The sequence below is a fragment of the Balaenoptera acutorostrata genome, chromosome 13 (assembly GCF_949987535.1).
Source record: "Balaenoptera acutorostrata chromosome 13, mBalAcu1.1, whole genome shotgun sequence".
Lineage (NCBI taxonomy): Eukaryota > Metazoa > Chordata > Mammalia > Artiodactyla > Balaenopteridae > Balaenoptera > Balaenoptera acutorostrata.
In genome coordinates, this window is record NC_080076.1 from 83,457,464 (window position 1) to 83,484,837 (window position 27,374).

At 48.2% G+C, this 27,374-nt stretch overlaps 2 protein-coding genes across 8 annotated transcripts in view; one reads left to right on the top strand and one right to left on the bottom strand.

Moving 5' to 3' along the window:
- The first annotated feature begins 1,419 nt into the window (after positions 1 to 1,419).
- PRKAB1 (protein kinase AMP-activated non-catalytic subunit beta 1) lies at positions 1,420 to 26,009 on the top strand. 7 transcript variants are annotated; one of them, XR_009004976.1, is made up of 11 exons: positions 1,420 to 1,928; positions 4,600 to 4,763; positions 6,291 to 6,384; positions 6,668 to 6,782; positions 8,823 to 8,956; positions 10,453 to 10,521; positions 14,742 to 14,899; positions 19,350 to 20,626; positions 20,718 to 20,896; positions 21,849 to 22,013; positions 23,301 to 26,009. XR_009004976.1 is itself a non-coding variant. In XM_007189488.3 (7 exons), the coding sequence occupies exons 1-7, from the start codon at positions 1,770 to 1,772 to the stop codon at positions 10,852 to 10,854; spliced, it is 813 nt and encodes a 270-aa protein (XP_007189550.1). In that variant the 5' UTR covers positions 1,426 to 1,769; the 3' UTR covers positions 10,855 to 12,123. The 7 variants fall into 7 exon arrangements, 1 of the variants encoding a protein (XP_007189550.1); XR_009004977.1 differs by having other exon boundaries at positions 21,933 to 22,013; XR_009004975.1 differs by having other exon boundaries at positions 19,350 to 19,561; positions 20,400 to 20,626; positions 20,718 to 22,013.
- The window catches only part of CIT (citron rho-interacting serine/threonine kinase), a 167,101-nt gene continuing 157,795 nt past the window's right edge, over positions 18,069 to 27,374 (bottom strand). The window contains 4 exon segments of the mRNA XM_057526212.1: positions 18,069 to 20,457; positions 21,335 to 21,635; positions 26,194 to 26,373; positions 26,506 to 26,584. Of these exon segments, the coding sequence (XP_057382195.1) occupies positions 20,434 to 20,457; positions 21,335 to 21,635; positions 26,194 to 26,373; positions 26,506 to 26,584 (584 nt within the window). The 3' untranslated portion in view covers positions 18,069 to 20,433.

Consider the following 27,374-nt stretch of genomic DNA (forward strand, 5'->3'; position numbering starts at 1 on the left):
CAGAATTTGAACCCAGGCAGGCTGACTTAAGAGCTCATGCTGTTAAAACCCCTATTGTTCTGCCACTTGCTTTGGGGATTTGGAATGTCATAGACATTTCTGCATAGTTGCCCACATAATTCTATTTCCTCCTTTTTAAAAGTTGCTCATTATTCTATAAAATGAATGTATTTAATTCATTTAGCCATTCTCCTACTGACAAACTTTTTAGGATTCTCCAGTTTTCCATTTCCTTATTTCATCAAATCTAAGATTCCACTGATTGTAAGATGCACCCTGTTTCAGAGGTTAAAATGTGAAATAAAATGTGCATCTTAGAATTAATGTATTATGGCATTAGAAACAATGCTGCAAATGAACATATTGCATATAATTTTCACATGTGTATTTCTTTAGGCGTTTTCTAGAAGTAAATTTGTGCACCAAAATGAAGGTGCATTTTTAAAATTTTATAAACTGCCAAATTCCCCGTATCTTAGTCATCTGTGTCTCCCATTTACTTCACACAATGTCTGGCATTATGTAGGTACTAAATAAATGTTTGTTCAGTGGACAAAATGCATGACCAGGCCCAGCAAATGCAAAGCATTTTGGCATACTCGCATGCAAACGCACACACCACTACCACACACACCACCACCACCACCAAAAATCCTAACAGTGACCAACAAGGAGATTAGAATATTTTAGCACCACATGTGTACACACTTCTTGCTGAAGCACTGGCCACAGTAAATGACAAACGCTAATACATGCATTTTTATGCAGAATTATGTGTTCAAAGTGATTTTAAAATAGCTTGCAAAATTACCTGTCAAAAGGCTGTGCACTCAATTTTTTGAAAATACACGAATAATTCCAGCGTTTTACAACCCCCAAGCTACTAGACGTGAGAAGTTTCCAGAGAGTTTAATGGTCTGTCATTTTCTCAAACACCTGCAAGACTCTGCATAAGAATCACCTGGAGTGCTTATTAAAATGCAGACCCTACGCCAGGGCTTCGGAATCATAATTTCTGGGGATTAGGGGCAGGTGAATCTGCGTTTTAAACAGGCACTCCACGTGATTCTAAGGCACTCAAAGGCGTGAGAGCTAGCGCATTAAACGGCTTTAAGGAGTCTTAATTAGATTTGCCCTTTAGAACGGCCCCTTTGGCTGTAAAGTGTAGAATCAGCTGGAAGTGGGCAAAAGTAACCGAGATAACTTAACACCATCGCTCATCCCAGCGCGGGGAGGGCGGCCCAGATGGCCTGCGCGCTTCTGCGCCCCCTGCTGGCCTTCAGCATCCACGTCCTGGACCGGCCGGCGCGGCCAACTGCGACTGCGCCCTCCGAAGCCCGGCGGGACCGTCTGGGTGCTTGCCAACGCGCTGACCTGGACCGGAAGCGGAAATGAGGTGGAGTTCGCCTCGCGCGCTTCTCCCACCGCAGCCGCTCCCAACCCTGTGGGTCGGGTCGCTTTGCGCGAGTGCCGGAAGCGGAAGTTGCTAAGACGTGGGGGGAGTTCTTGGGAGAGAGTCGAGTTATCTTAGCGTTCGGTGTGTTCGCTCTGCGGCAGCCTGAGCATCAGGTAAAGCGCAGTTGTGAGACTTCGGCAGCCCTGCTCCCCGGCTCAAGCCGGATCCCGACCCCGAACCCTAGCCTGAGGGGTGTGGTGCTCGGTGCTCCGACTCTTTCCTAGGGTCCTGGTGGAGGTACCAGGAGTCACTTGTCCTTCCCTTGGAGTGAGGCCCCCCATCCGGCTTCCCGGTGTCCCCGTAGACCTCCGCCATGGGCAACACGAGCAGCGAGCGCGCTGCGCTGGACCGGCAGGGCGGCCACAAGACGCCCCGAGGGGACAGCTCGGGGGGCTCCAAGGATGGGGACAGGCCCAAGATCCTGATGGACAGCCCCGAGGACGCTGACCTCTTCCACTCCGAGGAAATCAAGGTAATGGGGGTGTGGGACTCTGATTCCCCTTGACTAATGTTGAAATCTCCTAGATCCCTCCCCTCGTATCCCCTCTAATCATCAGAAGTGGGAGAGCCCTCTTAGCAGCTCAGGAACCTGTGTCTAATTACCGATATGAGAAAGTCACCCCGAGGGAGGAGGAATTCACTTCGTTTAACATCATTAAGGAAAAGGCAGCTCTGAGACAGGTTCAAATTCTTAATTAATTAAGATCGTGGCACTAGCAGTAATTGAGTCCCAGTCTCTGCTTTTCTCAGGTATAATTAATTTCACGGCTCTGAGAAATCTTCCACCACCTTTACGCAGACTGGCGCTTTTTGTAATAGTTTTGCAGTTAATTTTCAGTTTTGGAGATAAACCAGAACATGTGTAAGGTGAACGTAGAGTCGAACAGCTGACTGCAGCTGCCAGAGGTCTTTAGTTCTGCTGAAAACTTGTGGTTCACCCTTTAGAGCAGGCATAGAAAAGTAATTTGACTTCCGGAGGTCAGTGAGTAAGTGAAACATCAGCCTGAAGGAGGCAGCCAGCTGCGCAGCTTCTCTCTCCTATTGTTTATATATGACTTAATATTTTAAACAGGCCAAAGCAAACATTTTTGCAGGCCAGATTTGGGCGTCCTGCTGCAGTCTGCCTTAACTCATTAAAAACTCTAAAGGCGGTTCTCGATTCCTGCTTCAGCCGCTTTCCTGCTAACCACCTGATGTGGTCAGTTTCTAGGGGCAGAGCCCGGTCCAAGAATACTTAGTGATTCTGGCAGCTGCTATGTATGTGGTATATCCTAAAGAAATGAACAACTAAGTACTTAAAGGGCACCGCAACAAGTAGGTTTGGGAAAGATGACAAACACCTCCTTCCCCCTCCGACACACACATTCTGTTAGTATCTAGTTGCCTATTAATCATTATTGTTCATTAGGCTAACTGCTTGGCAGCTCATCCCAGCTGTACTCATTTTTCTTCAGATGCTGGCCTGGGTGATCGCATTATTATCTTATATCCTCACCTGGATCTTGGCTTTGAGGCTAACCTATAAAGAGCCTGCTTTTACTTGGCCCTCCAGCCTGTGATTTCAACTTGCTTTCTGAATTTGTTGCGTTCCTGAAGCTGTGTGCAAAGTGAACTTTGGAATCCTGTTTTTCCAATGATTTGACATCTCTTCCCCTAGAAATAATTTTGGCCCAAGGGCAGCCGTTTAAGACACCGTAAGAATCAAACTACTTTCTTTAAGAAGTATTTGTTCTTTTGCTGTTTTAAAACTCTTACGAGAACTGTTTAGCATACAGATGATCTGTAGAGAATGATTTAAATAATTTCCATCATCATTTCCACAGAAGTTACTGAAATGATGTAGCAGACACACTGGATTGAATGCTCGGATACAAAAAAAAAGAAGTCGTGAATTCTTTTAACTATACTTGTTCACCATTTTGGCTGTGGCTAGTTGTCACACACTCAGTGGAAAGTGATTGCAGTCTGTTATTCTTTTTTTTTTTTAATTTTATTTATTTATTTATTTATTTATTTATTTATTTCTATTAATGGCTGTGTTGGGTCTTCGTTTCTGTGCGAGGGCTTTCTCCAGTTGTGGCAAGCGGGGGCCACTCTTCATCGCGGTGCGCGGGCCTCTCACCATCGCGGCCTCTCTTGCTGCGGAGCACAGGCTCCAGACGCAGAGGCTCAGCAATTGTGGCTCACAGACCCAGCCGCTCCGCGGCATGCGGGATCTTCCCAGAGCAGGGCTCGAACCTGTGTCCCCTGCATTGGCAGGCAGATTCTCAACCGCTGCGCCACCAGGGAAGCCCAATCTGTTATTCTTTAATCTGTAGATTTTGTTAAAGGTCACAGAATGCGGGTATCTTTTAAATGAGCTCAGGTCAGTATTTGCAATGAAGGTGCTAGAAACCTGCTCCAGACCTTTTAAGAGTCTGTCACAGCCTAGAACTCCTGCTCTTTGGCTTCTGACTAGGAAAAATGTACGAGATCCAAAACCACACCCAGAGTCAGATGTGTTTCTTTCTCTCGTCCCGGAATACCTCCTTTATACAGCGCTGCCCATGTAAGAAGTTACTGTTTACCGTAATGAGGGTCAGTCTCCGTCTTATCTTTTTCTCCCTGGTGCCTGGACAGCACTCAGTGATGAGCTTTTGCCTTCCTCAGCACCTGGGTTTGCCAGTTTTCAAGCTGACAGCTCTGGAATTGTCCCTAATAAATTTTCATGTACTTCAAATCTTGCTTAATTAAGGGAGGAAAATGACGTTTATTAAGCTCATCTCAAATTCATCGGTGATGAATTTGAGATGAGCTTAATAAACGTCATTTTATTAAGTGAGCTTTATAACTTCTAGAATTTTGACGACGACCTCCTAAATAACAGCAGTAACAGTAGCTAATAATTATGAAGCGCCTACTCTGGGTCCGACACTCTGCAGAGCATTTTACATGGGCTGTCTTGTCTCACTCAGCCTTCACAATAACCTTACGAAAGAGTTGCTTTTATTATCTCCATTTTGCAAGCGAGTTAACGAGCCAGTCTGTGAACCTGGGTAGTGACAGCTGCCTCTTTAGAATGAATTGTTAGTATGAGGGTAATTGTCTCTTGCAGGGAGCTCACTAATGGCTTCCTGTTCCTGAGTCAACCGCTCTGCTTCCAGGCTCCGGAGAAGGAGGAGTTCCTGGCCTGGCAGCACGATGTGGAAGTGAACGACAAAGCTCCTGCCCAGGCTCGGCCAACCGTGTTTCGATGGACTGGGGGTGGAAAGGAAGTTTACTTATCTGGGTCCTTCAACAACTGGAGTAAACTGCCCCTCACAAGAAGGTAATCGCCTGGGTGTGTTCATCTATTTGTCTTAACCCAGGGCTGCTCTGGTTTCTGAAGGACTCCTGTGGGTGAACAGAAGAGGATGTTTTTATAAAGTCGATGCTGAATGGAAAAATAGTTGTGCTTAATAATTCACAGGGTTCACATCTCACACACCAAGGAGTCACGCTAGGTTTAGAGCACACTTAGAAGAAAACGTTGCTCAGTTACGAGCATTTCCGTTTCACAGACACCTTTCGCTTCAGATATTCTAGCTTTGTGTCTGTACAGGCAGGACTTTTTTCAGAAAGAGAACTCTACTCCAAGCGCAGTGGACAGAGCAGGATTTGAGTCCTTGTTGGCTGAGCTGAGCCTCAGTGTTCCTCTCTGTGAGAAGGGAACGTTGGACCAGATGATCTCCGAGCTTCCTTCTAACTTGGACTCTGTATCACTTTTGTTTGAAAGGTACACATTATGTAGGCGCCATTAGCACGACTATAGCCAAACACTTGCTCAGACACCCTAGCATGGACGGCTGTCTCGAATTGTCAGTGGAAAAGCATCTTCACTAGTAAGTCCTCTTGATGAAACAAAGGAAGAAATCGTGCCCTGCTGGGCCAGGCCTGGTTCTTGATAAGGAGCTGCCTGCTTTTCCAGGGGTCCAGTTGGTGTAGGAGGGAGCCTCTCAGCCCAGTTACAAGTCATGCTAGTCGGGAGAACAAAACAATCAAATGAGAGAGGTTTCGTGGAACCCTTTTTTTAGTAGTTAAACGAGTTGCTTTAGTGAACTGTTTGTACATCTTATGAAGTTGATCCCCTGTCCTGAGCTAGGCAAGCTAGCAAAGGGTAAACCTTGGTGGGCAGCTTGCTGTTCATCTTGTGCTGCCATCCTCCTTGGCATCCAGGCTGCCAGGTGTTATTTTGCACACAAGTTGAGGACGAATGACTGTTCGTTGACCTTTTTTTTTTTTTTTAAAGCTTTTTAAAAATTTTTTAATTAATTAATTTATTTATGGCTGTGTTGGATCTTCCTTTCTGTGCGAGAGCTTTCTCCAGTTGCAGCGAGCAGGGGCCACTCTTCATCGCGGTGCGCGGGCCTCTCACTGTCGCGGCCTCTCTTGTTGCGGAGCACAGGCTCCAGACGCGCAGGCTCAGTAGTTGTGGCTCACGGGCCTAGTTGCTCCGCGGCATGTGGGATCTTCCCAGACCAGGGCTCAAACCCGTGTCCCCTGCGTTGGCAGGCAGATTCTCAAGCACTGCGCCACCAGGGAAGCCCCTCGTTGACCTTTTGATGGTAGGAATGTGGACTCCTGGTGTTTGAGCAAAGCGAGTTTTCCAGGAAACCTCTTACGATGCCGCTTCCTGGTAGCTTTTCTAGATTGAGATTATACTGAACTGTCTAAATTGGTTAAAAATGTTTATTTCTCGTACAGCTGAACCCTTAATTTTACGTGGAAGTTTTGTTTTGTTCCGTGGCTGGTCTTGCAAGTCAGCTAAGAGGGCAGCCCACCCCGCTAACATCGTCTGCTTCCTTTTTTCTTGCAGCCACAATAACTTCGTAGCCATCCTGGACCTGCCCGAAGGAGAGCATCAGTACAAGTTCTTCGTGGATGGTCAGTGGACACACGACCCTTCTGAGGTACTCTTCCTCCCGCCCTTGGTCCTCTGGACACCCCCATGATCCAGACAAACCGCCTTCCCTCAGAGACAGCTGCCAGGTCCCTTTGTCCTGCTGGCCGAAGTCCCTGTGCGTGGCCGAGCTCGATAGCAGTGCTCCTTGTCAACCTGTTGGCATCCTTGACCGAGATGAGCAGGTGGGCTAGCCAGGAGATGAGGCCTTCCAGCCAGGGCTGCTCGATCCTCTAAAGAACACCTCTAGAGACCTGCCACGTTGTGATTTCTGCCTGTCTGTCTCTTCCCAGCCGATAGTGACCAGCCAGCTTGGCACAGTAAACAACATCATTCAAGTGAAGAAAACTGACTTTGAAGTATTTGATGCTTTGATGGTGGATTCTCAAAAGTGCTCCGATGTGTCTGGTATGAGCAGTTATTTTATACCACGTGTGTGCAGGTGGGGGCTGTATAGTTTAGAAATACCTTGTTTCTCTTGCCTCTCGCTCTTGAGCGGGAGCCACCCAATCGGTGGATGTCCGTAGCTCCCCAAAGAGCCACAAAACTAATTCCTAACTCTGTGTCAGGTCAGGTTGCTAAAATCTAGCTCTGAGGGACCCGTAAGTCATTTTTTTGGCCATCTCCAGGATTCCGTAGGTCTGCTTGGCCACAGAGAGCAGACACTGGAAACGGAACCAGAGCTTGATCTCGTCCCAGGGGCAGGCCCAAGAGCCCCTGGAGAGTTGCATTGGGTCGGTGAGGGGCCAGCACTGGGGAAGCCAACCTGCTCGGGGCACCTGGAGAGTTTCAGCCCGACAGGTGATAAACTGACCCCTCAGTGACCTTGGCATCATTTGCGTGGTCCACGAGCACCTTGTCAGAATCCCTTCGGGGGAGAAAGGCTCACCACAGAACAGGCTGCACAGCACAACCTGCTCGGTATGGTCCTAGTAAAACTCTCCCATCTTCCAGGAGTCATCCGATCATCGAACTTTCAGTAAATTGCTTTGCATCCAAACCCACAGGAAGGAACTGCTTGGAAACGGTACATGCTACGCAGGGAGAAGGGTGCACTGGCATCGACAGTGTTCGCACCAGCTGCACTGCCCCTTCTTGCAGGGCCTTAAGCCGTCCCAGGACCCCTGTGGGAAGCAGTGAAGGTTCCCCAGGACTGTGCCTGACCGTCTAGGAAAACGGGTTCAGTTCACAGGATGATTCTTCATTGTCACCTGCCTGGGCCTGGAGGTCCTGCCCCCAGGATCTCTTAACTCTTTATCAGCTCAGAACTCACGCTGACAGGTGGGCCATGTGGCTGAGAAGTCATGTTATTGAGCAGGAATTGGAAATCCAAAAACAGCGTTCTCTGCTCTGGATAGCTGACTGGGCTTTTAGAGAAGTCATTTCTGTTGTATTCAGACAGGTGGGAATTGGGGGTGGGGGAAATGCCCAGATACCCCTTACTTGCTGATAAGTGAAATTTTAGGCCACAATCCAAAGCTTTTAGTCAAGATTGTGCAGCAGAGGTTGCCTGGGGAAAGGAAGCTGACCCCTCGCTGCTGGGAAACCAACTTGAGGCTCTCCATACTCTTCTCATACTTAGACATTCCCTTTCTCAAAATACATATTGACTCCTAATGGCTCAGTTTCCTGCTGTGATAGGGCTGGGTTATGTGAAGGGAGTCTGTCCCCTAGAGAATGACGTGGAAGGAGTTGGCAGAGCCGAGCCATCTCAGCTTTACGGGGACAGCACGAGTCTCGGTGGCCAGACACATCCCAGGTGTCCTTTGGATCACAGCTCAGTCCCTGCCAGCTGGCCAAATGTCGCTAAGTGAGCGGCTTCGAAGCTTCCGGAACACTGCACTTCTAGAAGCTTCTTAATATATCTGTATAAGGGGGATACTCCAGCATGAGTTTAAGAGGAACCGGAGAGCAATGGAGGCAGAGAGCCTTGAGAGGTCAGGTCTTCGACTTTTCGTTGTTTTAGTTTTGAAATGCGCCGGCGCCTCTGTGTGAACAGGCTGCTTCATCTTCGGTTTGCTTCTGGCTGCTGGCGCGCCTCACTTGGGCCCAGCCGCATAAGCCTCCCTAGAAGCCTTGAGCTTCTGTGCCGTACTTGCCGGCCCGGCCTGCAGTGAGGAGGACGCGTCGGCCTGCGGTGGCTGTTGGGTCAGGTCGCTGTGAGCAGCTTCCCATGACTCTGTCCCAGACTCACTGCTTTGCCACGAGTGCTGTCTGCCACCACAGCGTCTGAATTCACTACTTGAGTTTCATGCCTGTCACCCGAATTCCAAAAGTGTTTTCTCATTGCCTCTGCCCTTCCCCCTTGGGGCCAGTATATCCTTCAAGAGAATATAGATCTGTACTGAGGGAACAGGAGACGTGGAAAACTAAACGTCACCACAAATTGAGACTGCTCCCAGGACTCCTGATTTTCCAAGTGAATGTCCTGTCACCATCTCCCAACAGAGCTGTCCAGTTCCCCCCCAGGACCCTACCACCAGGAGCCCTACGTCTGGAAGCCAGAGGAGCGGTTTAAAGCACCACCCATCCTCCCGCCGCATCTTCTCCAGGTCATCCTGAACAAGGACACGGGGATTTCCGTGAGTAACCAGGCGTCTGCCCAGACCATCCTCCACGGTCATGTGCAGCTGCTTCGCTCTGTGCACGTCTCGCAAGGCAGCTCGTGAAAATGTTCAGTGTCACCCATCGGCGTTAACTGCCGGGGTCAATGGGCGACTCACAAGATGTTCCCAGAGTGGGCCTCCCCATCCCACAAAGACTTTCTGAGCCCTTCCTCTCGTGTTCCACTCCCACCTCAAATTTCATGACAAAATATATACCCGCCTCTTCTCAGTAAGCTGCGTGGTGGAATTCCTCCTCTGGCCCCCAGATTTTAGAATCTTGTTTGGCCGCGCTCGGAATGTGGGATCTTAGTTCCCCAACCAGGGATCGAACCCACACCCAGTGCAGTGGAAGCGCGAAGTCTTAACCAGTGAACTGCCAGGGAAGTTCCAGAATCTAGTTTTAATCACCAAATTGCTTTCAGAAACCTCAGGGCTCATGGATCAAAATTTGGGGTATGTGGGTAACACATTGCCTCTGGGAAATTGATATTACTTGTAAAAAGAAGTGCGCTTCCAACTGAGTCCTGAAGAGCACCGCATTATTCCCTGCGTTTGATTTTCCATCCCGCTTGACCTGAACTGCCCGTTCCCCCGGCTCTGGGCTCTGCAGCGTAGCCATAATTCTTGGGAGTCCAGATGTTCTTCAGCCTTGTCCAAGCCGCCACCTAACAAGCAGACGCTCCAGGGTGATCAGGTAACTGCTGCTGCTCTAGACGCCACACAGAAGTGGGTGCACGTGTGCTGAGCAGGGGGCTGGAGGCGCACACGTGCAGGCACCCCTGCAGCAGTCACGGTGTGTTTCCCCAGGGACTCGCTGTTCCTGGGGCCGCCCCGCCCCAAGCATGCACCTGACAGCTGAGCCGGCTTTTACTGGATGCTTTTTCTGTTTTGAATTAGCATTTATAAAATTGGGGAGTGTACGTTGGGGGAAAAAAAAAAAAAAAACAAATCTGGATTTCTGGCTTCTCTGAAAAAATAGGAAGGTGCGGCAACATTGCCGGTCATATGTGAGCTCTTACGGAGTGAGAGCGCCTCTCCCCTTCCCCGGTTACCCAGCGCATTCTTCAGGCTCCCCGTCTGAGTCTCAGGGACCAGGGACGTGAGTTTGCAGCACACTGCTCAGGAGCGTTGAGTATTGATCGTTTCTTCCCGCTTTTTCTAAAAGCGCCTTCACTGCACAGCTTTCTTCCTGCCCCTCCTCCAAAGAGAGGACAGAGCCACGGCCCACAGTCTAGATGAAGCCTGGCCAGTGCGCCCAGCAGACACCCCGAGAGCGCCCCTTAGTTGGAGCACCAGGCATGACCCCTCGCCCACCCAGTCATCGTGCACAAGCCCTTTCACTGCCTGACAAGGAAGAAAGGGGCCTGAGAGCCTGCCTCCTTTCCTCTGAAATCCAGTGCCGTGAAACACAGGGGAGAATCTCCTTGATTTCCAAATCTTAAGTGCACACGTCTGCTTTTGCTCCCCCGCAGTGCGATCCAGCTTTGCTCCCTGAGCCCAACCACGTCATGCTGAACCACCTCTATGCACTTTCCATCAAGGTAAGGACGTGTTTTGTTACTTAAGCTGTGTTTCTCCAAGTGTGCTCTGAGGCCCCCTAGCGACGGCACTGCCTGCAGTATCGGTACTTACCTAAAGGGCGGCTTCCGGGACCCGACCCAGACCCATAGGCTCCTCTCCCGAAGGAAGGCCCAGGAACCTGCTTTTATTCAGACCGCCTGATGATTCTCACACTCCCTAAAATTTGAGCCTCCTGACTTAGTCCTGCCTTTGATGATTTCCGCCCTCTTCCTCAGGACGGAGTGATGGTGCTCAGCGCGACCCACCGGTACAAGAAAAAATACGTCACCACCTTGTTATACAAGCCCATATGAAGAGCTGGGAGCCAGCCATGGGCCCCGGAGCAGCGTGCACCGCCGGGCTCCACGCGTGCATGCTTCTCGCTAGACAGGATGGACTGTAAATTTCCCATTTCACGCTCTTTAGAAGACATTTCATACCCGCCCTACTCCTACTTGAAGGTTTGTTCCAGACACAGCAGCTCCTGGAGCACCTCAGTCTGTAACGGTCCTCTTAGCACCCGGTGGCTGTGAGCCCCGGGGCTCATCAAGGCTGAGGGGGGAGGAGGGGGAGCAGACAGTCTGCACCCCACACCGCAGTGCAGAGGACGGTGCAGGCCTAAATTTACATCCTCTGAACTGGTCACGGAGACTTTTCTTAAGCCAAAAAGGAACCCGAGCCACTTTGCTGGTGGAAATCTGGGAAGCAGGGGCCAAGGCCACACAGAATCTCTCATCATGTTTGTGTGTGTCTTGACTTGTCCCTGCTGAGGCCTGGCTGTGGACCTGACAGCGAGTATGGCATTGGTCCTGCCGGTCCTCTGAATTCAGAGCAATAGATCGTCTTCCATTCCCTGCTCCAGGGAGGCATAATTTCTATAGAAATTTGAACCTAATTTCCAGATGAAGTTTTACAATTGTTTCTTACACTTATGTGCACTAAGTATTTTTTTTAACCAGAGGTGACTGACTGTACAGCCTTAGGGCAATTTTTAAATCACCCCAACTAGACTGTAGATCATGTGAACCGTGCTCAGGACACACTTGGAGAACCACGGCCGGATTCCTCCGTTAAGCCGGACGATCCTGCGGGCTGACCACCGCTAGCTGCAAGGTTGTCCAGCTTTTTATTCGAATCGTAATGAGGTGACAGTGTTAGCACGAGAATTTTGGAGAGGCGCCTTACCCTAGCCTGTGCCACCTCGCTTGGGACCTCTGGGCCCTCCTTAGCAAAGAAGGCTGTAGCAATTGCTGTGGCTTATTCTGGAAGGAAGTAGAACTTGGGGCAGCCCTCTGAATTTGTGTGAGGAAGACATCCTTTGGACCAAAGCGAACCTCTCCACACGGCTTGGAGATGCCGGAGACATGCCCGTTAGCGGGGTTCCTGTCCCCAGGTCGGTGGAAGCTGTCGTCCTTCGCTGTGTTCCTGCTGGGAGACGGAGGAACCATATCCCTGGTGTCTCACATTTATTTGGTGAACCTGAGTCTGGGATACCCTTTTTTGTTACTGTTTCCAAAACACTGAGTTACTGTCACCTTGATGTACAGGTTTCAATAAAGCTTTGTAAAGATAACGGACATGCACTTGGAGGAAGGTTTGATTTCGTGCAGTCGTTTGGAGAAGAGACTGGAGCTCTCCCCGAGGTTTATTCAGTGCAGTGCTTTTCAGTCTTTTTCCCGCCTTGGCACACACTGAAAATGGTACCATCCTTGTGGCACTCTGGGGTGAGCAGACAGGGCAGCTCGGCTCCCTCCCGGGCTGAGGGCCTTAGCCTGACCCACCTATTCTGCACACAGATTAGAAGGCCGTTAAGAGGCTGTAAAATTGAGCCCCGTGGAACCGCTCAACCACAGGGGAAGCTGAGGAAAAGCAGCAGTGAAGGCCCCTGGCTTGCGCAAGTTGCAGCATCCCCGGTCCGAGGTCTTGCTTCTTCTTGCTCATTGACAGGCACCACGGGGGAGCCTGGGATCATGACACCCTCTTGGAAGACCCCAGGATGTTCTGGAGTCAGCTGTGCTCACCAGCTAAAAGGGCCTCTGTCCCTTCTACCAAAAAGATGGAAGGTGACAGTGTCCCTTTAGTAATAAGGCTTTTCTTCCCAGACATCAGGAAACATGTAAATAAATTTAAGAGAAAAGGGAACCCCTCAGGTCATCTGGTCCACTTGAGGTGGAGAGTAGCTCAGAAAGCATTCCTAGCTGGGTAATTAGCCGTCTCACTCTGAAAACCCAAGTGATGTGGGAACCCTAGATTTAGGGATTGGAGGGATTATTTAAGTAGACTAAGGAAATACACAAAAATCATCTATCCAAAACTGAATCAAAAATTTTTTCTATTTTTTTAAAATTATTGAAGTATAGTTGATTTTATAGTATTGTGTTAGGTTCAGGTCTACAGCATAGTGAGTCACTATTTTTTGTAGCTTGTTTCATTGTAGGTTATTATAAGATATTGGGTATGATTCCCTGTGCTATGCAGTAAATCCCTGTTGCTTATCTATTTTATGTATAGTAGTTTATATGTGTTAATCCTGTACCCCTAATTTGTCCCTCCCCTCCCTTTTTCTGTATCTGTGAGTCGGTTTCTGTTTTGTGTATACAGTCATTTGTATTATTTTTAGATTCCACATATGAGTGATAGCATAGAGTATTTATGTTCTCTGACTTAATTTCACTAAGCATAATATTTTCTAGGTCCATCCACGGTGCTGCAAATGACAATATTTCATTTATTTTTATGGCTGAGTAATATTCCAGTGTGTGTGTGTGTGTGTGTGTGTGTGTGTGTGTGTGTACACACACCACATCTTAAGTCAGTCGTCTGTTGATGGACACCTGAGTTGCTTTCATGTCTTGGCTATTGTAAGTAGGGCTGCTGTGAACATGGGGTATGTGTATCTTTTCGAATCAGTGTTTTCATTTTTTTCTGGATATATACCCAGGAGTGAAATTGCTAGATCCTGTGGTAGTTCTATTCTTAGGTTTTTTTGAGGAGCCTCCATATTGTTCTCCACAGTGGCTGCACCAATTTACCTTCCCACCAACCGTGTAGGAGGGTTCCCTTTGTTCCACACCCTCTCCAGCATTTGTTATTTGTAGACTTTTTGATGATAGCCAGTCTGACCTGTGTGAGGTATTACCTCATTGTGGTTTGGATTTGCATTTCTCTGATAATTAGGTTTGGATTTGCATTTCTCTGATAATTAGCAATGTTGAGCATCTTTGCTTGTGTCATCTTTGAAAAAAATGTCTCTTCAAGTCTTCTGCCTAGTTTTTGATTGGGTTGTTTGTTTTTTTGGTATTGGGTTGTATGAGTTGTTTGTATATTTTGGAAATTAACTCCTTGTTGGTTGCATCATTTGCAAATATTTTCTCCCATTTTGTAGGTTGTCTTTTCATTTTGTTGATGGTTTCCTTTGCTGGGCAAAATGTTTAAGTTTAATGAGGTCCCATTTATTTATTTTTGCTTTTATTTCTTTTGCCTTGGGAGACTGAAAATGCTGCTGTGATTTATGTCAGAGTGTTTCGCCTATGTTCTCGTCTAGGAGTTTTACGGTGTCATGTCTTACATTTGGGTCTTTAAAGCATTTTGAGTTTATTTTTGTGGACCAAATATTTTTGGAGTATAATTGAAAATACATAGCTAAGCTCAAAAGTATAAAAGGGGTATATTGAAGCACCAGAATTGAAGAAACCGTTGCTGTGTTGGTGGGCTGTGAGCGTGTCCCCTGGCCCCATGGTGGAGACTCGGGGGTGGGGGGGTAGGGCCCAGCCATAGGCCTCCAGAACCGGGGTTTGACACCCTCACCTGGATAGGAAGCCTGCTTCATGAGCTGGCCCAGAAAAGCACTGCCTTTTCTGTAAGAGGGGTTAGAGAACCTGGCTGCTGGCCTGAGTCAGGGCTCAGAGGGAGTCATCAGCCCCAGGCTGCAGGGGGAGACATCATGTTGGAAAATCTCACCTGCAGATCAGCTCTACTCACAAAGTTCAGATAAAGCCAAGCCAAAAATCCAGTGTAAAAACTAATTTGGAGCCAGTAAACCCAGAAAGAGTCCTCTGCAGCCCTGGGGCCACGGGGGACTCCTAGGGGAGTAACTGCTAGGGTGGGGAAATGGAGCCAAAACCACAGAACCCTGGGACGTGGGTGTCAGCATTCTCCACAGCTGTTTGTGTGTCTAAAAGACTTCATTTTCTTTAAAAAGCAACACAAAAGGAAGTCCCCCGTGGTCCAGAAGACTGCTAACAGACCCAGGTGAAAGTCTTTATACCCAAGAAGCTAAAAGTAATGGAGATTATTTCATGGATATGGAACAGGAGACCCTGTTTGAGCAAAGCCACACTGAGGTGTCCTATGACCCAGGTAATGCTTTCTCTATTATGGGTGAGGACTGGTTACATGGTTGGTTAAAGTGTAACTGAAATTGCTTTTGAATGAAGATATTTTTTTTCTCCAGAAATGTATATACAAATGAATTTATGGAGCCAAAGGTAAGGTCTTTAAATTACTAGTGGGTAAAGTGGTATTGCAAGGTAAACAGAACCATATGTCACCATATTGAAACCAAAGATCAAAGGACCCAGGCAAGGTCTTTTCCTTCCCTCTGGTCAAAGCCTGGCTTCATGTTAGAGTTGGCCGTTCCCCCCGACCATCCGCTCTCCCGGAGTGTGGACACTGGACTGAGATCAGGGATGTCATCCAGTTCAGTGCCTGACTAGCTGTGTGACCTTGGGCAAATCACATGACCTCTCTTAGCCCAGTTTCCTCTCCTGAAAAATGGAAGGGGTTGGACTAGCACTAAATGATTCCTAGGGCTTCTTTCACTTCACTTTGGGAGCCACAAAGCTTTTACACCATGAATGGGATATGGCCACAGATAGGAAGTCCAGGGCCAGAAAAGGAAAAAGTGCCAGCACTGTAAGCTCAGCTAGGAAACCTCCAAGATGGAAAGACACAGCATCAAAGTGATGCCGTGCATGGCTAAGGTCAGAGACTCGGCCATCTCAGGGAAAAGCAAAATTTCATTTTGTTTAACTCAGTTACTTCTAGATGAGCATGATTTCATTTCTGAGTGTGAACTCAATTCTCCTGATACATGACCCTCCACCAGTGTTTACAAACGGTTTGAGTGCACTGATGAAGACCCAAGTCTCTGGGCCACTCAACCCTCCATCCAGCTTTTTAGCACCTCACTTGATCAGCAAATTAGTGGAGAAAAGAAGCTAGAGCCTTCTACCCTGGAATGCCAATTTTAATTGTCTTCAGGAGAAAACAGTAAGCTACGAACGTATGTACAAGTCATTCCAGCTAATTGTAAAAACATCGACAAGGGCCCTCCTAAGAGTCACCGCTGCTGTGAGTCAGGCCCTTGGAGAACCAGTGCCCTGCCTCTGGGATCAGCCACTGAGCTCAGCTCCCACAAGTACCTCATCTTTTTTTGTCCTAAAGACAGCCAGAGGGCCTGAGCCTGGGTGAGGATGCCAGCCTTCTCTACCTGCCAGGAGTGCATTCACCCATTTCATCTGCAAGACTCAACAGCAAGTGAGAACAAGAGACAGCTCCAGTTGTGTGTACCCTGGATCAACTTTATTTTCCCTTTTTGTGGTTCTCTGGAAGGACGGGCTGAGTTGTGTATAGCAGTAAAGTCATTTCCAGAGTTCTTTACCTCTAACAACCCCTCCAGGGCAAACAGGAGTTCCGTTAATCATTGACAGACTCAAGAGAAAGCCAAGCCATCTGTGCAGTTCCACATTTCCACTGCCCTGCCCTGCCCGCCCAGCTTCGGAAGATAAAAGCCTCAACGTTTGACTAGGCAACTGATGAAACGTTTTCTCATATAAACACTGTGCCTAGAGCCACAGTCTCCATGCTTTTGGCATCATGAGCGATATTTAAACTGCCAAGAAAGAAACCTGACTGGAACAGGCCGAGCTTCCCCGGCCTCAGCACTGTTGACGTTCGGGCCTGGTAACTTTCTGTGGACGGTGGGCACGCGGGCCGCCCTGTGCCTTGCAGGGTGTTCAGCAGCATCCCTGGCCTCTCCCCACGAGGTGCCGGTGGTACCACCAGTTGTGACAGCCAAAAATGTCTCCAGATATTGTCGAGCGTCCTCCAGGGAAGGAAGCCAAGTCACCCCGAGTTTAGAACCACTGGAGCAGCCAGTCTGTTGTATCACGAGACCAAAAAGCTTAGCTGCTCCCACCCCTGTGGGCCTAGCATTACTGCTTTAGACTTAAATCTGCATGAATATTTTCTAAAGCAAATCACATTCAAGAGGCCCAATTCTGAAGACAAACTAGCTGGTCAGTCCTGTTAAGCACATCTTCTCTTTTTGGCCTAAGTCTCCAAATCCTAAAGTTTCATAGTTATGAAATTTGCTTTGCAAGCAGCTTCTTTAGTCTCGTGAAAATTAAGTTGTAAGAGCAGAAAACGTGATGTCTAATTTTGTGCTTAAGAGGTAGGAATAGCACCATGGATGGCTGGGCCTCAGTTTGTGGTGTGGCTGAGTAATTTGTTGTTTCTTTGAGGTCCTTGCTTAGGGTCCAGAGAACCTTTCTGGCACATTCCTCTTGGAACCAAACCACGTTTACTTATGCTTCTCAAGTGTTATGTGGCTGCCAGGAACCCTCAGGACAATAACTGAAGCAGTATTCAGTGGACTTTTTCTAATTTTATAAGGAAAGAAAGGTTCCAGCATTTTACTTGTTCATCTTCCAAATTATTTTCATTCTTAGAGTTGGCAGATTTTTATCCCCAGCAGTAAAAGAGAAAGGAACAGAATAGAATCTCAAGTACGACTCCTGTCACAGGGCGAGTCGGCTACGACCCTGCAAGTCAGAATTTGACTGTGGTCAGATTACTTCATTGGAAAATAAAAATTGAAGACTGAAAGCAACAGGAACCATGAGAAAATTACCATTTGCCAAAACCAATGTTTGTCTGGCTCAACAAAGTTTATACCAACAAAACTAAAGCATCTTAGAAAAATTTACCTTGCAAACTATAAAAATTCATTTAGTTAAAAAGAGAAGTATCTACATTTTAAATTACCTTGATCCGAATTCCTCCCTCCAGAAATCTATATCATGAAAACCGGTGGCGTTATCCTAATGGATGAGAGGAATTGAAAGGTGACCTGTTTTTTTTTGCTTATTTGTTATTAACCGCATTATAGGAGAGCTGGGTAGTCCATGCTCCAGTAATCCTTTCAAAGTGGCCCGACTGCCTTAAGGAGCTTTCCAGTTCTGCAGTCCTATAAAGTGACCTTAATAGCCAGTTCATGGTTCACTGGAAGTAATGACCAAACTTCGACAACATCGTACTTCTGGAAGAGAACGTCGCTGGTCTCTTGATTCCAGGAGAGCAGCTTGCTCTAAGCCCTGTGTGGCTCTCCACCCCCCAACCCCCAGAAGAAGCCTCCCCTGAAAGGAAGGACGGTCCCATGCCATGCTGCCAAGCTTAGGCTGACAGTGGCGATACTTTGCGGTTTTATGGGCTCTCTTAAGAAAAGAAGAGGTCTTGCACTAAGGCAAACATTTTAGATCATTGCTTTATTTGACTATTTGTTCAACAGAGTTCATTCCTCTCAAGGTGGATCTTGAACCGTTCCTTGTGATCTTTTCCTCGTTCTGAATAAAAAAGGTAATGAAGAAAATGCCTGTACTTTTGGACCTAGAATCTTATTTATGCTAATAAGCTTTGACTGCAATTTCGTGTTACGATATTTCCTGCTGGCATCTCGGTAGTCACACGGAGCTCCCCACACTCCAGTGAAGATGGCTGTCCACAACTACCACCGTTGAAACCAAAAGTAAGAGTTGAAAAATGCACCTTTTACAATAAAAAAGTAGAAACCAATTCAATATCCTTTTTTTTTTTTTTACGAATATAAAGTTTCTTGTAAATATGTACAGTCTTTGAGCTAGTTCTATAGCAGGAAGCATTTCACAAATGAGACACACGATATACACTTTGAGGGCTAAGAAGCCCATTTCTCATGGAGATCCTAAATGAGATGCCAAGACTAAAACACCAATTTCCAGTGACCTCTCCAAATACTTGTGGACCAAGAGACAGAAACTTCAGCAAACATTCAGTCAGATCTGCCCTGGAGGAGGGAGGGGATGCAGCGTGACCCCAAAGACGAAGCAACGTATAGAACGCGACAGCATGACACTGGCCAAGGATGCGACAACGTGGAGGAAGGGCCGTGGGTGTTTCAAACAAGAAAGCACTTCGGTTAAGAGACGAGCAGGAAGGAGCTGGGACTCAGGCCAGGTTGCAATCTGGAAAGTGAGCTGAACCGTGGACACAGGGTTAAAACGCGGTCACGTTCGCCAGCTGCGGCGGGAACAGGTCTACCTGTCAGCTTACCTAGGATGTGCCCTGGTGGTTTGAGGTGTGGAGAAGCAAGAGAGGCCTGGTGGGAGATTAAAGGCAGAAATAAGGCCGCTAGTTAGCTTGCCAACTGCAAAGCCTCTAGTTGGTTCTTTACCGGTTGCCAGGAACCTCGCACCGCCGGAGGGGAGAGAGAAACTGGGTGAGCCGCACGGCACCTAAGGAGGGCTTCCCCGCCCGGCTGGGGTGGGAGAGTTGAGCTGCGGTTTCCTTCTTGAACTTCCTGGTCTTAGTCTAGCCCTAGGGAGAGGCTCGTTTGGGAAGTCACAGTCTTCGTGGGGTAGAACCTGGTGGATTGTGTGTGAGCAGAGTTGTCTGCGCGGGCGTCAGCAGGGAGGTGTGCAAGTGTGCGGTGTGGTTTGCTGGAATCCTTCTCTGGTCGTAAGGCTTGAGCGTTTGGTTTTTGTTTGTTCAGTGCTACAGACTGCAGCTTGTGGCCGGTGAGTTGGCAAGTCCCAGAGGGTCTCGGTTCGGCGGGAGCTATGGGATGGAACTAGTGCATCGGCAGAGCAACCCAAGGGGGCGGCCAGGTCGGGGGGCAGCGCATGCAGTGAACCGCCGTGCAGAACTCCTGGGGCTCTCTTCCCAGCCCGGGGAGCCGGGGCGAGTGCGCCATCACGACAGGAGGTGAGTGCGCCCGGCCCCTGCCTGGACCCGGGGCCCCATCGGTGCCGGGCTCAGAGCAAGTCTGTTGCATGCTTTCCTGGCCAAAGCTACATGGAAAGCGGAGACAGGAGGCCGGTGGGTGACGCTGAGGGGCAGGGAGGGAAAAGCTCCTTGTGGTCCCTTGGCCCCAAGTCACTGCCTCTGAGCCGGGCCCGAGACCTCCGTACATTCGCAGCTGGTGGGAGGGGAAGTCGTCAAGGCCATAAAAGGCAATGAGAACGGTAAACATTTGGCTAAGATGTCACCCTGGGTAAGACAGGGCCATCTGTGAGGATGGACTGAAGGAGAGAGTGGACCTAGGTGAGAGTGGACCTAGGTGAGCGTGGGAGGTTAGCCAATGACAGGGGCTCTTCTACGATACATGTCGGTAGTAAAGACCTGATTGTGTGACCTGCTACAAATGACTACAACAGGAAATACGGTGCTATTCAAATCTATTAAGAAGTCTGTTGTCTTTAAAAAAAAAAAAAAAGAAAACAGAAAAACAAAAACCCAACCAACCCTAGGATCTTAAAGTAGCTATTAATTAGGATTCTAACCACATCGTAGTTAGCCCCCGGTTGGTTTCCTGTGATGAACTGGTACAGGCTAGAGCTAGGTACAAAAGTTTATGAATGCTTTGAAAGAGTAACAAAGTGCAAAGAGGGTGACTGCAGGAGGGTGCCGGCAGCTCCCAGGAGCCCCAGCCCCTCCTGGCTGCAGGCTGTCCGTGCTGAGGCGGGTCTCGGTCCAGCTGCGCTGTGGGCACTGGGGGTCCCTTTCAGCAGCGTTCCATAGTGCGGTTGGTGTTTTCCTGCAGCTCAAGATGAGGAGTTGGGTTTTCTGGCTGAGCTTTATACTGAAGACTGGTCCCAGACCTAGGAGCAGGAGGGCAGAGGTCAGAAATCGCTGTGCTCACTTTGCAAACAGGAAGCCCAGACTGGGGTGTGCAGGAGCACGTGGCCTCTCCTTCCTGCGCCGAGCCGAGCGCGACTGGCACAGCCACCCCTCCGAGCTCGCAAAACTCACCAGAGTCCCCAGCACTACGTAAGTACTTCTACTGTTACGCACCCCATTTTATCCATCAATCAGAGGAGATAAGGAAAAACATGTAAACGGCTTTTCCCCCTCCCTGTAGCGGCAGGGGTGCCAACAGTGAGCTGCAGGCGGCAGCAGGAGAGTGCGAGCGACACTGGCCCCTGGAGCCGGCTGGCCTGCCGACGAGGCACCGTGCTCGAGCCTCCGCGTGCCCTTGGGGGCCCCTGGTCTTCAGCACATCCCTCCATCTCCTCAGTTGCTAACCTAAAAATTACACAGGTAATAAATACATGCACGTGATTTAAAAACTTTGAAAGGTTCAGAGTTCTTCTAGAAGGCAACCACTGTTACCAGTTCGGTGTAGCCTTCCAGAGAAACTGTTGAGGTATATATGTTTGAAAAAGTAAGGCATCGAACCTTTTGAATAGCATGTTATCACCTGTGTTTAAGAAGGGTGACTATACATCCGTATTTGTTTGTATGCAGAGAGGATCTCTAGAAACTGTGCACACTGGCTGCCTCCGGAAAGGGAACGCCATAGCCCTTGGCAGCTCTTACGGTTTGAGGTGCACACGTTATCCATTTGCACAGCAGGAAGCCCCTTCTTAAGACGTTCCCTTCCTAAACTTGTTAAGTCCCGCAGACTCCGAAGTACAGTAGTGGCGCCCCTTCCCTACAACAGTGGCCCCTCGGGGATGAGGAGGGCGCCTCACTCACCTTGTTGACCTGGGACAGCGGGGTCCTCACGGCTCCCACGGGCAGCCGGCCCCTGCTGCCGTCCTCAAACAGCCTCCCGGGGGAGCGCTCCCTGCGCGTGCTGAGCATGCGGCCGGGGGACTTCTCCCGCTCCAGGGGGCGGCCTGGAGACTTGTCCCTGCGCAGCTCGGTCCGCCCCTCGCGGTAGCGGTGCGGCGTGCCGGGCTCTCGCGGGTGGCTGGGGCCCTCGGGAGGCGCCGGGCTGGAGGCCACGCGCTTGGTGATGTGCTCGTTGTACGTCGGCGGGCCTCGCTTGTTGGGGCTGCGGCAACGGGAGAGGAAGGTGGGGAGCTGAGCCATCACAACTGGACGGGGCAGCTTCCTCCTCTGAGCCACCCATGCCCCCGTCTCACCACGCATTATTAGAAAAAGACCCCACCGCGAATTCTTCGAGCCGCTTATCTCGACAGTGAGGCCAGGGAAAGAAGGCAGCTGTGAGAACAGAGGGGAATCAGGCTTCCTGGTCTCGACACAGGCTTTCTGCTGAGCGCCCACAGCGTGTCGGGCCCTGTGCTAAGCTCTTCAGGTACCTTAACTCATCAGATCACCCTAACAGCAGCTCTGCAAGCTAGGAACAGCCGTGACCCTCGTCGTACAGACAAGAAGCTGGAGACACAGAGAGGCTGCGATTCCAGTGCAGGTCAGTGTGACGTCGTAAACCCCATACTCTACCCCGCTGACCTAGTATTTTCCAGAGCCTAGAGGGCACAGAAAGAAGTCTTCCTTGAGGGGTTAAGCCTGTACTCATCGCTGTCAAGCTGCCAAAGCTGCCCCACTCCTGGGCCTTTGTTGGGTCACCTCTCCTTCCAAGTGGCTTTCCAAGAGTCTTTGGGGCATCCGATGCCAGAGGTGTAGGGATCAGGCCTGATATAATTAGGAGACTGAGGAAGGCAGACGAAAACAGTAGAGCTGGCTCAGAAAATGTTTGAACAATTTGTATGACCAATCTAATCCTCCACCCAGCCCTGGATATGTCAGATGAAGATCTCACCAGACACGGCCCTAACCACCTCTCTGAAGAAGAAGCAAGATCCAGCAACACAGACAGACAGGACTGACACACAGCCTTCAGCGTCAGTCCCTTCCCACCCCTGATGAGCAGCCAAGGCACTCACGCCCTTGTTATCCGAGCATAATTAGTGCGGGGAAAAGGCAGACTACTTAAAATGGGAGCACCATTTCAAAGAGAATGTTACTTGAAGACATTTTGATTGATTGGGGCTTTATCTTGGAAAAGTAAAAGTAGAAATCAGGAAAATATATTTTAACCTAGATATTTTTAAAATCTAAATTACAATTGCAGTTACATGCTAAGAATGAACCAAGTATGAATCACACACTGATCTATTCTGCTCTAATTATCTCAACAAAATTGTATGCTAACATGCTGGGTGACATCCTTCACCAGCAGTGTTGTAATTTTTGCAGCAAAATCGTGAAGTCGTTTCTTAAATATTTGACGGTGCCACTGGTTTTCCCAAAGCCCTCTCTTAATCCTTGATATGTTAAATCCTTCCCCTTTGGAAGGGACCAAACTTGTTGCTTTTTTAATCATCGGTCTAACTGTAAGGACTCTGTCTCGTCAGTGCCCGTAACGGAAAGCAGCTGAGCAGCGAAGACACCCAGTGGGGAGGGGAGGCTCTAGAGCAAGTTGGAGGGCCAAATCCAGACAGATGCCTGCTTTTATTAAGTTTTACTGGAGTATGGCCATGCCCATCCGGTTTTTGTGGTCCAACAAGAAAGTTGAGCAAATGAGACAGGGGCCATATGGCCAGCAAATGTGAAAATATTTACTATCTGGACCTTTACAGGAAAAGTTTGCCAGTTCCTTCTCTACAGTAAAATAGATTGGTGGACAGAGCAGAAATAACTGTCTTAAATGGTCAGTCCATTATAAATAATTTCATTCTCTTGCTTCCCTATGCAGCTCAAAATGTGGAAATTCCAACAACCCACGCTCAGAAAGCCAGAACTTTCTTGTGTGTGCAGCAGTAAAATTTGAGATAAACCTTGATTTCAAGAGGTCGAAATCTGAGCTATCTTCATCTCTTGTCATGTGGCTTTGTGATACAGAAGACAAAAAAAGAAATTTCAAGTAAGAGTATTATGTTAAGCCGATTTGTAATGGAAGAGAAATTATAAAGCATGTCAGGGGCCCATCGTAAAGCAAGCTCACTGCCCAGAGGAAGAAAAGTGACTCAAGGAAGGCCATTCGAGAAGTCAGCTTAGGTTGACGGGATAAAGGAAAACTCTCGTCATTCTGGGCAGAGCGGGCCATTTTCCATCTCCAAATCCCTTAATAACCAATGCTTTACCACATCAATTTTATGTTTGTTTCTTGCAAAGAGTTAAATTTCCTGCTCTGCAAAACAAACAGACCGGGGCAGTGCAGCCTGCAGTGAATCACATTCTCCCAAGCTGGCCTTCTACATTCTGCACCTGCCCAAAGCAGACAGCAACAAAAAGTTGCGGTTTTATAAGCCAAGAGACAACTAAAGGAAACTGCTGGTTTTCCAGACATGCCTGGCATCAGCAGGAAAACAACAGCATTATTTCTGCCCCTTGTTCACAGGAACTAGAACCATTTTCCACGACAGAATAAGTTAACTCCTTACAGAGACACCATATCATCTCAAAAGGAAGGTGCCTGGCCATCTAACTAGTGAGGCAGTGGAGAAAAGAAAAAATCTAATTACAGTACTTGGGCTGGTTCTTGGCATGACTGACTTGGAAACTAAATATAAAATCTAGACATCGTCAGGAGAGGACTACAGCCCTTTGAGCAGTCACTCCTGAGGCAGGATCAAGCCAAAAAGTGAGAAGCAGCTAGTTATTCAGCACTTCTGGTTTTCCAGCAAGTTCCTGGGACTAAAATCACACTGACCAAACATTTCTGACCAACACTTACATTTCAACAAAAGAAACAGACACTATTCGTTAGGACATAGTCTCAGAACATTAAATTGACAACTCTCTTTTCTAAGATCTAAGCAGCATTTCATAACATTAGAGGTGGTTCCTTTACCAAACTGAGTCCCTTGAGAATGAAAACCATCCTGTGGCCCCAGACATTGTGTCTGGCACATGGTAGGGGGTCCACATAACTATTTATAGGGTAGACATGTGGGGTTTGTAAACCAGTCCACAAAATTAAAACCCTAGGTCAATTAAATAATATTCCCCTGGGTTAAATAAGCTTATCTCCTTTGTGGACCAGGATCTTAAAATTACACATCTCAGACCTACACATCGAACCGAATCTGGCTCCGAGCCCTGGGTGTCAAGACAAAGCCAGTCCCACTTCCACACACTGCTGGTGGGATAACTAAAGGGTACAGCCTCTAGGGAGGAAAACTCACCAACATCTATCAAAATCACCAACGCCCATCAATTCCTTTTCTAGGAATTCATCCTCCAGATAGATTCCTAAGCATGCAAAATGAATGTACAAAGTCATTTACTACAGCAACAGACTGGAAACAACCCAAACATCCACGGATAAAGGAGCAGTTAAATAAGGTATAGTCATGTGAACGAATGCTATGCAGGTGTTTAAAAAAAAAAAAAGAATGAAGAAATACTTTGGATACTGACAGACATGGAGCAATCTCTAAGACACAGAAGAGTGTGCACAGTATGCTATCGCCTGTATTGAGAAGAAGGGGAAGAGCACTTCCAGAATGGCAGAGTAAGGACTCCCGAAAACCTGTTTCTCCATAGAAACAACAACAACACTGGCAAAATTGTCAAAATCAACCTTTTTGGAACTCTGGAAATTAACCAAAGTCTTGCAACAATTCAAAGAGTGTTTATGCAAGAAAACGTGCAATATTCACCACCCCCATCTCCCCAGATCTGCAGTAGTTTTGAAACCAACAGCCTTGTAACCAGCTGTGAAAACCAGCACCCTGGTAACCCCTGGAGGGAGTACATTAGGACTGGAGCTTCCCAAAAGCCCCAGCCTCAGAAAACTGCCACTATCTGACCTATCTGGCTCCTCCCTGGAAAAAGACCATCCTCAGGGCTTGTTTTTAATTGACCTGATTCAGGTCTTCCTCTAGAGAAATGCCCTATCTCTAGATGTTCACCAAAAAAAAAAAAAATCAATGGCTACTGTTTAACATGGCAAATGCCTGAGGCAGTAAGACCAGTTGGGGAAAACAAGAGGCTAGCTACAACACTCAAAAGGAAGTCCTGCATATTCCTGGGGATCTGTAAGGCCACACACACACAGGTATGCTTGTCACATACCCAGGAAAAACCTACGAAGGCCTCAGTCTGTCAGCCACAGCTGACTCTGAGTGCTGAAGGTATGCCCCAAAACACAAACACAACACACACGGTCGCTCGGCAAAGGGTGGGTTCAGTGCATTTAAGGAAATCTCTTTCTAGTCATTCAGCTGACCACTACCCTAATCAAGCAGAAACTTCAATGGCTGCACATAACAAAAGACACAGACTACAGAATTAGTACAAGAGTCACTAAACAAACAGTGACAACAACACACCCAGGAAGGGGAAGGGGGAGCTGATTTTCAGAGCTGCCACGTTGTATTATTTGAAATGTTCATTTTTCAACAAGAAAAAATTTACAAGACATTCCAAGCAAGAGTAAATAAATAAAGTACAGCCCATACTCAAGGCCTCATTTCTTCTTTTACAAAGGGGGCAGTAAAAATTTTCCTGATGCTTATAAAGGACTCAATGAGTGGCTTGAGCTTTGAAGATTGGGAAACTTTCAGCCAGTTTGGCAAGATAGCCTTCTGCTTTGCAGGAAAGCACTTTGCCCCCTGTGATGAGGAGGAAGAGAGGTGCGTTACCTGCGGGAGGTGGACGGGCCCCGGTGGTGGTCAGTGCCGGTCTCCTTGACGAGGTTTCCTTTGCAGCAGATGACCCTTAATTTATCCTGATACGAGGATGCCAGGTAAATCGCTCCCGAGGAAATTGCAGGGCCCAGGTAGCGTGGGTTCGGGATTTCCAGGTACGCTCGGGCAGGGGTCCTGTGGAGTTCCAGGAGAGAGTCTGCATGGCCGGTCACCTCCACTGCTAGGTGGGATGAGGGGGAGCACCGCCCAGCCCCGACACCCAGACCCAACCCCTGAACTTTTCAAAGCCCGGAGGGCAGTGCTTACCCCAGAGAGGAGCGGGCCTGGATCTCGATTACTTCGAGTGAGTTGAAGTGGGTCACAAACAGATAAGGTTCTCTGTAGGCTGCGTGGCCACCACCGAGCAAGAGCGTGGGGCAAGGGAGGGTTAAGAGACAGAAGATCAAAACCCGGCTGCCATGCAATCCCTGAAGGAATTTACCCTACACATGCACCCACATGCCTACATAATGAGGCATGTTCAAGTTTACCCCCTGCCATGCTGTTAGAGCAGAAGATGGGAACCGACTCAAGGCTACATGGTGGGGATCAGTTACATAAATCACGGCACATCTCTGGGACTCCGCACAGGCGTAAAAATGCATAAAGCAGCTCTCTATGCACTGATGTGGAAAAAACCCAAGGTGTAGTTGTACTTAGTGTGTAAAGCAGGGTTCAGAATACTGTGTAAAGTGTGCTACCACGCTGATTTTTTAAAAAGGGAGGGGGATGAGAATATATTTTTTAATGTGCCCATTATTTGCATAAAGCACTGGAAGAATAAGAAACTCAGAAAAGTGTTTTCCTTTCGGGGAGGGGGAGGGAGACAAGTGATGTGGGTGAGACTTCACTGTAGACCTTTTTAAACTGTTTAATTGAATACATTTTCCTAAACAATTTGATTAAAAAAGACTAGGTTCATAGATGATTAAATATTTCTGGTCTGAGTACTATATTTCTATATCACAGTGTCACTCAAACTCTAGGATATAATGAGAGCTGTTTTTGGTCTTAAAGGGAAAAAGAAGATTATCACTATTACTCCTTGCGGTGAACTGTTACTTCGGCATTAGTCGTGCCTCCTAGTACTCAGGCCCTTGTGGACTCTCCTTGCCTGACATCGGGCTGAACCAGCA

What these genes read in the sequence shown, in the direction of transcription:
- PRKAB1 (XM_007189488.3), top strand. Translation starts at nt 1,770, where the DNA reads ATGGGCAACACGAGCAGCGAGCGCGCTGCGCTGGACCGGCAGGGCGGC. An exon ending in TCCACTCCGAGGAAATCAAG is followed by an intron (nt 1,929 to 4,599) that starts GTAATGGGGGTG and finishes CTCTGCTTCCAG; the next exon opens with GCTCCGGAGAAGGAGGAGTT. An exon ending in GGACACACGACCCTTCTGAG is followed by an intron (nt 6,385 to 6,667) that starts GTACTCTTCCTC and finishes GTCTCTTCCCAG; the next exon opens with CCGATAGTGACCAGCCAGCT.